General features: G+C 38.9%; 1 protein-coding gene across 1 annotated transcript in view; it reads right to left on the bottom strand.

Moving 5' to 3' along the window:
• Positions 1-847: 847 nt before the first annotated feature.
• LOC123607414 (regulatory factor X associated protein) overlaps positions 848-11,431 on the bottom strand; it is a 74,998-nt gene continuing 64,414 nt past the window's right edge. The window contains exons 4-7 of the mRNA XM_045496701.1: positions 10,227-10,375; positions 9,370-10,098; positions 4,811-4,918; positions 848-2,329 (exon numbers count right to left, since the gene is read on the bottom strand). Coding sequence (XP_045352657.1) covers positions 2,219-2,329; positions 4,811-4,918; positions 9,370-10,098; positions 10,227-10,375 — 1,097 coding nt within the window. The 3' untranslated portion in view covers positions 848-2,218. The remainder of the gene's footprint in view (positions 2,330-4,810; positions 4,919-9,369; positions 10,099-10,226; positions 10,376-11,431) is intronic.

The raw sequence follows: 11,431 nt of genomic DNA, 5'->3' as shown, positions 1-11,431 counted from the left end.
GCTGTTGGTAACTAAGGTGCCTGGGCTATGTGTTTCCTTGTCCAGCAAACTAGGCTGGGCTAGGCTAATAGGCAGCTGAGTAGGGTTCTAAAAGAACAAGGGCAACTATTCAAAATCTTTGGAAATCTACTCAAAGTTGGCATATTATTTCTTATGCATTCTATTGGCTAAAACAAGTCACAGGCCAGTCGTTCAGATTTAAGGGGTAGGTAAATAAAGTCAATTTCCTGGTGGGAGGAGCTGTAAAGCCATAAGGTGAAAGTTATGAGCACATGGAGGGATAAACTAGTAGTGACACATGCAATAAATCTACCCCCAAGTAAGTAAAAACCTTATTGTTTTAGTGATTTATCTGCAAGTATATGTTGAGATAGATACTTACATATACATAAATTCAATCTCTTTTATTTTAATTCAGTACTCCCTGGCCTATTACTTTCCCTCCTTTCATATGCCTCCTATCCTATTTAAAGGATAAGCTGAGGGGCGCCTGGGTGGCTCAGTCGGCAGAGCGGCCGACTTCGGCTCAGGTCATGATCTCGCGGTCTGTGAGTTCGAGCCCCGCGTCGGGCTCTGTGCTGACAGCTCAGAGCCTGGAGCCTGTTTCGGATTCTGTGTCTCCCTCTCTCTGACCCTCCCCCATTCATGCTCTGTCTCTATCTCAAAATAAATAAATGTTAAAGGATAAGCTGATTTTTTTCACCATAAAAGTTTATTTACACTGTAGGAATTAAGTAAAGCTCCAATACCGTAAGTAAGAGAACTAACAGTTAATAACAAATGTAAATGAATTCCTCTGCATCCAGAGTGAAAAAACTGAAGAATAGAACAAGTGAATCAGACAATGCAAAGGTCAACAACTGGGCTTTAATGAATAATTTTGGTGAAATCTGTTATTTTTGCACAGATAGGCAGGTATAAACCACACATAAAAAATAAACAAAAATATTCTTTCTCTCCTTAAGTACTTCTTAAAACAGCCATGACTAAGTTTAACTGGATACATATTTCAGGGCTTAAAACCCAAGAAACAAACACATTTTTGCAGTTAGACTTAAGAGACATACATTTATTATCTAACATTGGAAATCCTCTCTTGACATTTGATTGGTTACTCTTATTGGTAGGCTTGCCTTTTAAAACTTTTCCTAGGAGAAGATACAAGGAAAAAGTTATCTATCCAGTTACCCGTTATTCTGTGAACTTTAGGAATAATACGATCTTAAATTAGCTGTTTCGGAAAACATTGACAAAATGGTGGAGTGTTATTTTTACTTTCAGAATCTCTTTTTGAAAAGGAAAATGAGTATCAAAAAAATTTTTTTTTGTCCTGACATTGGTGGAATGAGATACATCTATACCGTTCACAGATTTAACACACAAGTCTGCTTTAAAAGAGATCAATACTAATAGGTAACATGAAGTGAGAAGCCAACTTGAAGAGATGCTTTCGTTCCAGTGTACTTAGATAACCCCTCTCCTAGGTTTTAGCAGCACATGCCTGAAAAGAAATGCACATCCTAATTTCACAGATAGTAACAATGATCACTTTCCTTACACATTTAAAATATGCTTACCTCTTTGACAGCTCCAGTCTTAACTGTAAAGAAAAGGTTATTACAAGAATGCAATTCTAGGTGCCCTGACTACATTTTATCATCACAAGTAGTATCACAACTATCAGTGTATCTTAAGAGAACGATTACTGGCATTGTGGGTAAGATAATTATTAGTTGTGAACCATGCCAGACACCATACAACACTTAGCATTCCTGACCCATTCACTAAAAAACTAGGAGTTTTCAAGGTCACTGTGACAACAAAAACATATCCATACATTTGCAGATGACCCTTGATAAGAACCACTGAATTAAATGACCAAAGATTAGTATCTATTAACTTTTTGACTTCCACAGAAAGTAACTGCTCCATTACCTTCAGTAACTATGACTGAAGAGGAACACTTTGTTTAAAAAAACAACTGTAATTAAATGTTATTTTGGAAAGATAAGCTGTTTCTTCAAATTCACGGTAACCTGAAAGGATTAGATGCACAAAGTGCAATACTTATTTATCCCCAAATGCACACATACATTTACAGGAAAATAACTGCTTATGTGTTTCACTGGCATGTCTTACCCCATTTATCTTTAGTATAAAAATATGTCCATCTACTACAACAAAATAAAAACCATGTAGATCTTCTTGATAGATTCTTTCACACTGATGTTCCTGGAAACTGCTGCTGTCTTTGCTCCAAAACTTGCTGATTTAATAATTGTTGCTGTTTCTGTAAAAATTGCACCACTTCTGGACTTCTTAGTAATGACTTAAAAAGAAAAAATATATTTGTTAACATTATTCTTATGGGATTATCTTCACATGCTATAAAATTACTGTTATGTCCCTGCACAAGGCACAATATGCTTATAAAACATGCCTTTGCATTCACCCTTGCATCTGATGCATTGCAATTAAACTGCAAACTAATAATAATAAAATTTGATGTCATACATCAAAATACTAAAACCTAAAAATAGGGAGTGAAGCCTGATCTTATTGGTGACTTTGAACACAAAGGAAATGCTTTATTGATGTGCCAGCATATATATTGTCTATGAAACATAAGAGCAAACAGCCAAGAATAACACTGGCCCAAGATTATAGCAAGAAAAACAAGGACATGAAAAGGGGCCACATGTGAAAATGGCTGTTAGATGCTAGTGTGGAAATCCACTTAAGGATTCAATTTCTCCCACTAGCCTATTAAGTCTTTCTGAAGAAATTAAAGCGTCTGTGTGTGTGTGTGTGTGTGTGTATAGGTATACAGGTATTAATAAAAGTAATATTAGCACATTACCAAAAGTTCAGAAAAGACAGAATATGACTGATCAAAAAATATATATACAGTTTTGTACAACTGTCATTTTAAAATATAAAGTCATATAACAACTATAACAGACTCTGGTTAGTATGATTTTACTATAATAAAATACTTATAGAAATTGATGAGGAGAAAAAATACTTTGGTTCCAAAAAACTGAAAAAGATAAACTGAACAAGGTGGAAATACTATCATTAAATACTGATGTTAAAACTTAACATTAGAGGGGCACCTGGGTGGCTCAGTTGGTTAAGCATCTGACTTCGGCTCACGTTATGATTTGCGGTTTGTGGGTTCGAGGCCCATGTCAGGTTCTCTGCTGTCAGCACAGAGACTGCTTCAAATCCTCTGTCCCCACCACCCCCTCTCAGTCCCTCCCCTGACTGTTCTGTCTCTCTCAATATAATAAACTTAAAAAAAAAAAACAAAAAACCTTAACATTAGAGCAAAGTACATTTTCTAGTTACTTGTCTTAAAACTTAGATGTAGTCAACCATACTTCAATAAAAACATGTATTTGTAAAGATAGTCCCAAATTCTATTAAGTAAATGCAGAATAGTCTACTCAGTTATTATGACACTGTTTGAGCATTTAAGCTGTTTATTTATTTTTTTTTTTAATTTTTTTTTTTCAACATTTATTTATTTTTTGGACAGAGAGAGACAGAGCATGAACGGGGGAGGGGCAGAGGGAGAGGGAGACACAGAATCGGAAACAGGCTCCAGGCTCTGAGCCATCAGCCCAGAGCCCGACGCGGGGCTCGAACTCACGGACCGCGAGATCGTGACCTGGCTGAAGTCGGACGCTTAACCGACTGCGCCACCCAGGCGCCCCTAAGCTGTTTAAACTACAATTTTACTAATTGTGATAATTACATTTCTGGCAACATCTTTATGCTTAACTTTATCCATATACAGAATTTATTTCCTGCAAAGATCTCCACAGTAAGTATGACTGCTGAGCTAAATGAATGATTAGTTTGGAGACTTCTGATACATACTGCCAAACTGCTTTGCAGAAGTCTTATTATACCAACATATGATACCATCAAAAGAATGAGTATCTATTTCATGGAACCCTCAACGTCATTGTTTGTTATCATTTAAATAATTTTCATCTGTTGTACTGTTTATTGTGATTTTTACTGACATTGAATGCCTTTTCATATCATTAAATGGTGGCATTTCTGCTTTTTTCCCTGTTCATATTTTTTGCAATGTATTAAAGCCAAATTCCTCATCAACTTATTTAAATATTTTGTAAACTAAAAATGTCAACCATATTAACCACAGTCTCTTATATTTGTTGCAAAGATTTTTCCTGTATGTTATTTTGAAGTTTGCATTTTTACCACCATTTTTGACTATAGTATTCATTTCTTTGTAATTTTGTCTATTTCTTTTAAGCCAGAAAAATATTTTTGAGATAAAGTTTCAATGCCATTTTTAAAAAATCTTCATCAGGAATTTATTTTGACGTACAGTGACATGATTAGTTAAATTCTTTTTTGTCCTCGAATTATTAACCAGTTATTTCAGTATTTATTGAATAATCTCTCTTTTTCTGATTGAATTCTGATGCCTTCTACCAAGTTTATAATAGAGATCTTTCTTAAATGGTAGCCTAATTATACTTCCATACCACTAAAGCATTATCCCATAAATCACAGAATTCAGTACCAAGAAAGTCTCTTTTAAAACCCTATCTTGCTCAGATATTCAAGGTTTAGTCAGTGAAGATAAAGGAATAAAGGTGTTTCAGCTCATCCAGTTTTGGGAGAGCATTATGACATTCTAGTATGTGGTGGAAGAACAATTCGACCCTGGTAACCGTTTAACAAGTTTTAAAATCACAAAAACTACATAATTGTATTTATAAAAACTTTTGTTCACAAATTTGTAAGTACTTTACAAACAGATATTTACCAGTCTTTTCTGATTTAACACTTGTTCTAAAAGAGTGGGTCTTGCAGGACGATCCCCAAAGGTTCCTGTTCTTTGTTTAACAATGGAGAGTATGTTATCTGTACTTTCCTGGGATAAATGATAAAAATACAAATAGGATTAAGTTAAATAATAATCCATGATTGTAAGCTTTCAATGATGTAAGGAATGCGTCTCAGCTTCTCTTCCTTCTTGCCTAGTCCCTGTGAAACATTGGGAAAATCCCTGTTTAAGTCATAGGTAAAGTGATAGCAGTTAATTTTATAGAACATTCTTCACTCCCTCACCTTCTACGATTTCCAACCTGGGATCTCCAGTCTCTTGAAGGTCTCAAAATCAATAGTGGGACAGAGGTGGAAGAAGCAAAGAGTTACTTGTTAGCTATTTTCAATATTACAAAAAATGCCAAGTGGAAATTAAACACCCTCTTCAGATAAAGCCACCCAGGCCAAAACAAAGTTTGTCTGCCTTTGGATGGAATACATAAACTCAAAGGCAATTTACATATTGCTAATGAGACACCCTGATAGTTTCTTGCCCATTTAACAACAGTTAAATGCGGGGAGGGGGAGCAGTAAAATATTAAAGAAGCAACTGATAGACGAAGCTTTCAAACTTTGGAAGTCACTAGGAAAAAAATGACAAACTGGCTTTGGAAAGACTAGAAAGCACTGGTATAAATAATCTCCTGCTATTGGTATAGCCAAAATAGTTAAGTTCTAAAATGAAAACCATAGTCTGAGACATCCTTAACTAAACAAAATCAGCAGCACTAACTACCAAATATGTATCCCGTTACCTGACAGAATCTTAAAATACTCACAATTTTCCTGGCATAACTAAATATTGTTGTAGTTAACTAAGATATTCTGACTCTTAGAAAACCTGATACGATACTGACCACACCCAGAAATTCTAACTAAGCAAATATAAAACTGTAAGTGTTTTACCATGAAGCCATATGTAAATTTACTCTCCTCTATTTGCTCTTTATTTAGGTGGTTACTGAAGCTGTTTTCTTCTCCTGACCTCTTTCCCCACTGGCTCTGAGTTCTCTGTTAGAATATCCACTTTCTCTCTTTCATTATGAGAAGTTTATCAACTGGATGTGACAAAAATGTTCAATCCCTAAACACTTAGGCCGCAAAATGTAAAGGAAAAAAAAAAACAACTGTAAAAAGAGCATTCTGATACCAGAGAAAACAAAAATAATTTCTTCCTCCCTCACTCCCCACAGGATTAACTACATGTAGCACTATTTCATTTTTGTGTGCACAGAAATGAAATAATGAAACTGACTTGATGGTGTTATTCTTACAACCCCAGAAAAGCACTATGTAGATTCACAATGTTAATGTCACAAAAACACAGAAGCCTGTAGTAGAAATAACCTTGAGTCATCTAGTCCAAACTTCTACAATGTTCAAATTCCTTTTTCAAAAATTTTCAACACCTTTTGCCCTAAGGAGTTTACCAACTTTTGAGGCATCCCATTTAGTTTTAAGTAACTCCAACATCTAGGTAGCTTTTATTTAGGTCGAGCTGAAAGACATATGTCTTGTGATTTTCACCTAAGGATCCTAGTTACTTAAACTACGCAAAATAAACCTACTGCTTCTTCTAAACGATAGCCTTTTAGATATTTAAGGATAATGATCAACCCTGTAAGTCAATTATTTTATCCCTAGTTCCTTTTACGTGTTCTCTCATATAATACACTTTTAGATGCATAGACTAAATATTATATATATTTGTTCCTTATTTGATTTATGTAAATGATTTTAAAAACCTTAATTTCTAATTTGCTTTTCACACTACAGAAGACCCCTACCACTGCCCATCAGCCCTACTATAATAATCTCCTAAAGTCTCTAAGTCTACAGGCCTTGACTTTAAACCATCCCATTAGAGTAGAGCCCTGTTACTTCCTAATTAGAAGCTTCATTTAAAGACTCCAAACCTAAATCCCATAACCTGCCATTCAATACCATACATAAACTGGCTTCCAATTCTCTTTCCAAATTTATTTTTCATGAATTTTCCACATAAATATTCCACTCTAGCTAGAGTGGTCTTCCTGTTTCTTCCCAAAAGTGTCTTCTGTATTCCCACTTCCCTTTTTTTACTAAGATGAGCTTCATTTTCTTTCACCTACCCAAATTCGAGGGAAACAGTATTGTGTGAGGATACACTATGTGAGTGAAGGCTCTAGAATCAGACTACTTGGGTTTGAATATTTGCTGGCTATAAAACCTAGACCAAGTTACTTCACCTTTCTGTGCCTTAGTTTCCATGTATGTGAAATACAGCATCTATCTAGCATTGCTAAAGGATGTGACACTCCATTTATAGCTTTGCACAGTGTCTGGCACATAAGACACTTAGCTGATTAAGCATAAACTATTAGCCACCCTTTCTGGATTATACTAAGTTATATTTTCTCTGCAAAGCCTTTCCAGAGTATCTCAGCCTATAATGATCTGTCCTCCTTTCCACTACTAAAGAAGTGCTATACAGTTGCCCCTTATGTCCTGATGGTCACTGTTGGTGTTCTTCACACTCGGTTCAACAAAGATAAAAACTTACAGCTCTTGAAGTCTCAGAACTGGTAAACTGTCCCATAATATAAGACAAATGTACAGCAGGGTATTAATTCTTGCTTATAGCAATTACTTCTCTTTACTAAAAAATCATGCAAATTATTTTAGAATAGGAAAATTATTAAGATTCTTCTTTGTGGGACGTCGAGGAGGAGACTTAATTCAGTATCTATTTGCCTTTTATACATTTTCCTCAAACTGTAGATGTAAAAGCTGGACAGTTAAAAGAAAAAAAGTAGCTATAGGTAAAATACCTCTTTCTTGAAAAGAAGTATATTCTCTCTCTGAAGAATTCTGAAGTGAATTTGAAACACAGGAGTAACTTTGGAACATATAGGGGGCAAAAAATCAACCTTACTTTCATTCTGTAATAAGTGAAATGCTTATTTCCATAATTCCTTGTAATCTAAGATTTGGTAAAATACATTTTACAAGGACACAAGTTCAGGCCCACAGGGGTTTTGAACTCTATAATGTGAATGCAAATTAAATACCTACATGTATATATTTTTTCTGGGAAAAGGGTTCATTAGGTTTTATCAGATTCTCAAATAAATCCTTTTACCCTAAACAGATTAAGACTCAATGAGATAAAAGGGAAAGAGAAGTCACTCAGGCCCTTATTAATTAGTATAAATTAAGTGTGACATGTTGAGGGCTATAAATTTTAAAAATAGTTATAACATTACATTTATAAACAATCCCAAAGTCTAAAATTTTGGCAATGAGGAGGTCGTTCAAGTCCAGCAAAAACTAAGAAATTTAAAGACTTTCAGAATACATTCTAGGACAGCTTTCAGTTTAAAATTTTTTCTGGATCATTTTTAACAAAATTCAATTTTTCAATGTACTGAGGGACTATAGCTTTTATTAAAAGGAGGAAAACATACAGATGAAATATCTGCTTATCTGTAACAACTTCCAAGTATAGTACTAATAATGACAATAATAGTGGCTAAGGTTTATTGGCTTTTACTATCTGCTAGATAGTGTGAACACTGTGTGAACACTCAATATGGACTATTTCACGTGTTCACTGCAACATTACAAACCAGGTACCATTTTAAAATCCACTTTACAGATGAAGACGCTGAAGCTTCTAAAAGTTTAACAACCTATTCAAGAAGGCCACACCACCAGCAAATGATGATGGAATGGAGATTTGTAGCCCAAAGTCCAACACCAGAGCACTGGCTTTAACCTTCAAAACAATTCAAATTAAACACTCCAAAAATCTTCTGAGACCTACACCCCATTATTATTCCATTTCCCTTTCTAGGGGCACTAAGAAAAGGGATAGTTAGAACAAGGTACTAAGAAAAGGGATACTGAGAGCAAGGTTAAGTACAGGGTACTAAGCATGGGAGTACTGAGGACAGTATAAGGCTACTGAGAACAGAGTTACTGAAAACAGAGTACAAAAGAATAAGATTAAGGGAGACCAGGGCACTAAGAACAGAGTACTTAGCAATGGGGTACTAAGAGTTGGGTACTAAAATAGGGATACTGGTTAACAGTACGCTGTGAATAGGGTAATGCAATCAGGAAGAGATTACCTTCTCTAAAGTATAATTTCATCTAGTTTCCTAAGGTCTCTTTCTTTGCCTGCTCCTTTAGCGATGAACCGCATCATTCACTTACTACCTGTCCTTCCAGCCCATATTGCTGATCTTTGAAATAACAGGTCTGCTGATATGTCACAACATTTCCATTGACACTTATTCATCTCTCACAAGGATGTACCCGAACGGTTAAGGCTTTGCACATGTGTGTATAAACTCTAATTCAGGACAAGCACTCACTCTCTGCCACAAGTCGAGCCATAGCAACCTGGCCCATCTGGGAGCCGGCGGGCAGCGCTGGAAACGCGTTTTGCGCTAAGAGTGTTGTTTCCCCCCTAACCACCTCCCACTCTCCAAGACCCCAGCTAAGGTCTGATACCTCCAGTCTGACGTTTCCCGCGCTGCCAGGCTGGGCGGCCCCACTGCAGTTCAGGGCCTGATCACTTTTCTTCTTTTTGTACTTGTCCTTGTACATCTTGTTGCGGTGTTTTTTGCACATCCAAGGCTTGCGCTGCTTGGCCACCTGGCTCGTGGTCTCGCTGCAGCCCTCGAAGGTGCAGGTCTTGCTCATGCTGCCCCCGCCGCCACCCCGTCTCCGGGCTCCCCCGCTGCCGCCCTCGCCCCCCGAGTGTGTCTCCTCGTCCTCCAGATCCTCCAAACTAGCCGTGCTCTCGCCTCCCCCCGGGGCGTCTGAAGTGTCCAGCAGGTCGGCTTCGTCCTCCCCTGCCTCCTCCTCGCCAGCCCCCGCCACTTCGCACAGGTACCTAATGGACTTGCCCGTCCCGGCGCCGTCCCCCAGGGCCGGAGGCTGCCTGAGGACGCCCTCCGCCGCAGACTCGTCCTGCCCTCCGCAGGGGTGCATCACCAGCAGGGTGAACTGCGAGGCCGGGGCCGGGACGGAGGCTGGAGCCAGGGCCTGGCCCAGAGCAGTGGCGGGGGCCCCGGGGCGGAGCGCGCCACCGGCGGCGCCCGGCCCCGCACCCTCGACGACGCCCTGCACCTCCGTGCTGCTGACACCTTGCGGGGGTCCACGACCCCAGCCTTTCAACAAATACGGGGCCCAGCGGCACTTCGCAAGCCAAAGACCACTGAGGGGAAAAGGCTCCGGCTAGGTGAGGGGGCCCTGACTGCGCCTGCGCGGCCGCGTCTCGCGCGTGAGCGTTTCTCTGCCTGGCGCCTTTCTGGGAACTTCGCATCTCTGAGGGGCGGGGCTGAGCAGCCCGCGAAGGAGCTGACTGCGCAAGTGCGGCTGCGGCGCTGGCTGGAGGCGCTGTGTTGCGTTTCGCTGCGCTGGCGCCGCCGCTGCTGTGGAGGCTCTGGGTGCAGTTGAAGTCTCTCTCTGCGCGCTCGGTAAGACCGCGCTTTTTTGCTGAAACCTACTGTGTCTAAAAAGTTTCAAAAACACTTTTGTACTGGAACTCCACACTGTAAATTAAGATGGCTCCTGAGCGATTTTATGACTTACGGCGTTTTAATGCTAATTATCATAGTATTTTTGTCTCAAAATGCCTTGAAATGGGAGATGTGAAGCTGGCATGTGCCACAACCTGGCACCACTAGTTGGCAGTCAAGGAGGGCAGAGGCGGCCTATTTGAAAATATGGTGGAGGAGTGGGCCAAACTTGGGACCAAGTTTGTGTTAAGAGCTAAGTGATTTGTTCCGATATATTTCTTTTTCTCTCTTGGAAACTTATTTGATTTTTAATATTTGTCCTTTGCTGTGACCTCTAAGATGAGTCTTTAATAACGTTTTCATTAAATACAGTGAAAACGGGTAAAATGCAACCCTGAATGACCAACGTTAAAAAAAACAATAAACGACCTATTATTTTTACCAGTTGTTGCACAAGTGCTGGTTGCTAAATCTTAATTTAGCCATATCTCAGGAGGGAATCGACCCTGCCGCCTCTTGAACGAAAGTGCCAGGTAGTTGTTCTCTTTCCATTTGTTCCTTCCTCCTTGCCTGGTTGGGTTTTGCATTCCACCTATTGGGAAGGAGAGCAATGACTACCCCAACAAATGATAAATCCACTCACATTAAGGTGTTGGGGTGTTGATGTGTGAGTAGGTCACCAGCTACCTACGTTTCAAAGAGAGGCACAAAGAGGTTTGAATATAGACAGACCTGGCTGGCACTGTCCTGTGTGACCAGGCCTCATTAGTGACAGCCTCTGGGACATTCAGCTTTCTCCATAGTAAAAGGAAGGGTCAGTGGTGTGCTAGATGAGGTTGATGAGAGCCATTGTTGAAATACCAGGTATTTAATGAGCTGGAAGTTAAACACTGTTATTATTAAAAATTAAATTACATAAACTTCCAATTAAATTTATTTAAAAAAATTTTTTTTAACATTTATGTATTTTTGAGACAGAGAGAGACAGAGCATGAACAGGGGAGGGGCAGAGAGGGAGGGAGACACAGAATCTGAAACAGGCTCCAGGC

The sequence above is a fragment of the Leopardus geoffroyi genome, chromosome A1 (assembly GCF_018350155.1).
Source record: "Leopardus geoffroyi isolate Oge1 chromosome A1, O.geoffroyi_Oge1_pat1.0, whole genome shotgun sequence".
In the NCBI taxonomy this organism is placed as follows: Eukaryota; Metazoa; Chordata; class Mammalia; order Carnivora; family Felidae; genus Leopardus; species Leopardus geoffroyi.
Note: the sequence above shows the minus strand (reverse complement) of the source record. Positions and strands in the feature narration are given on the sequence as shown.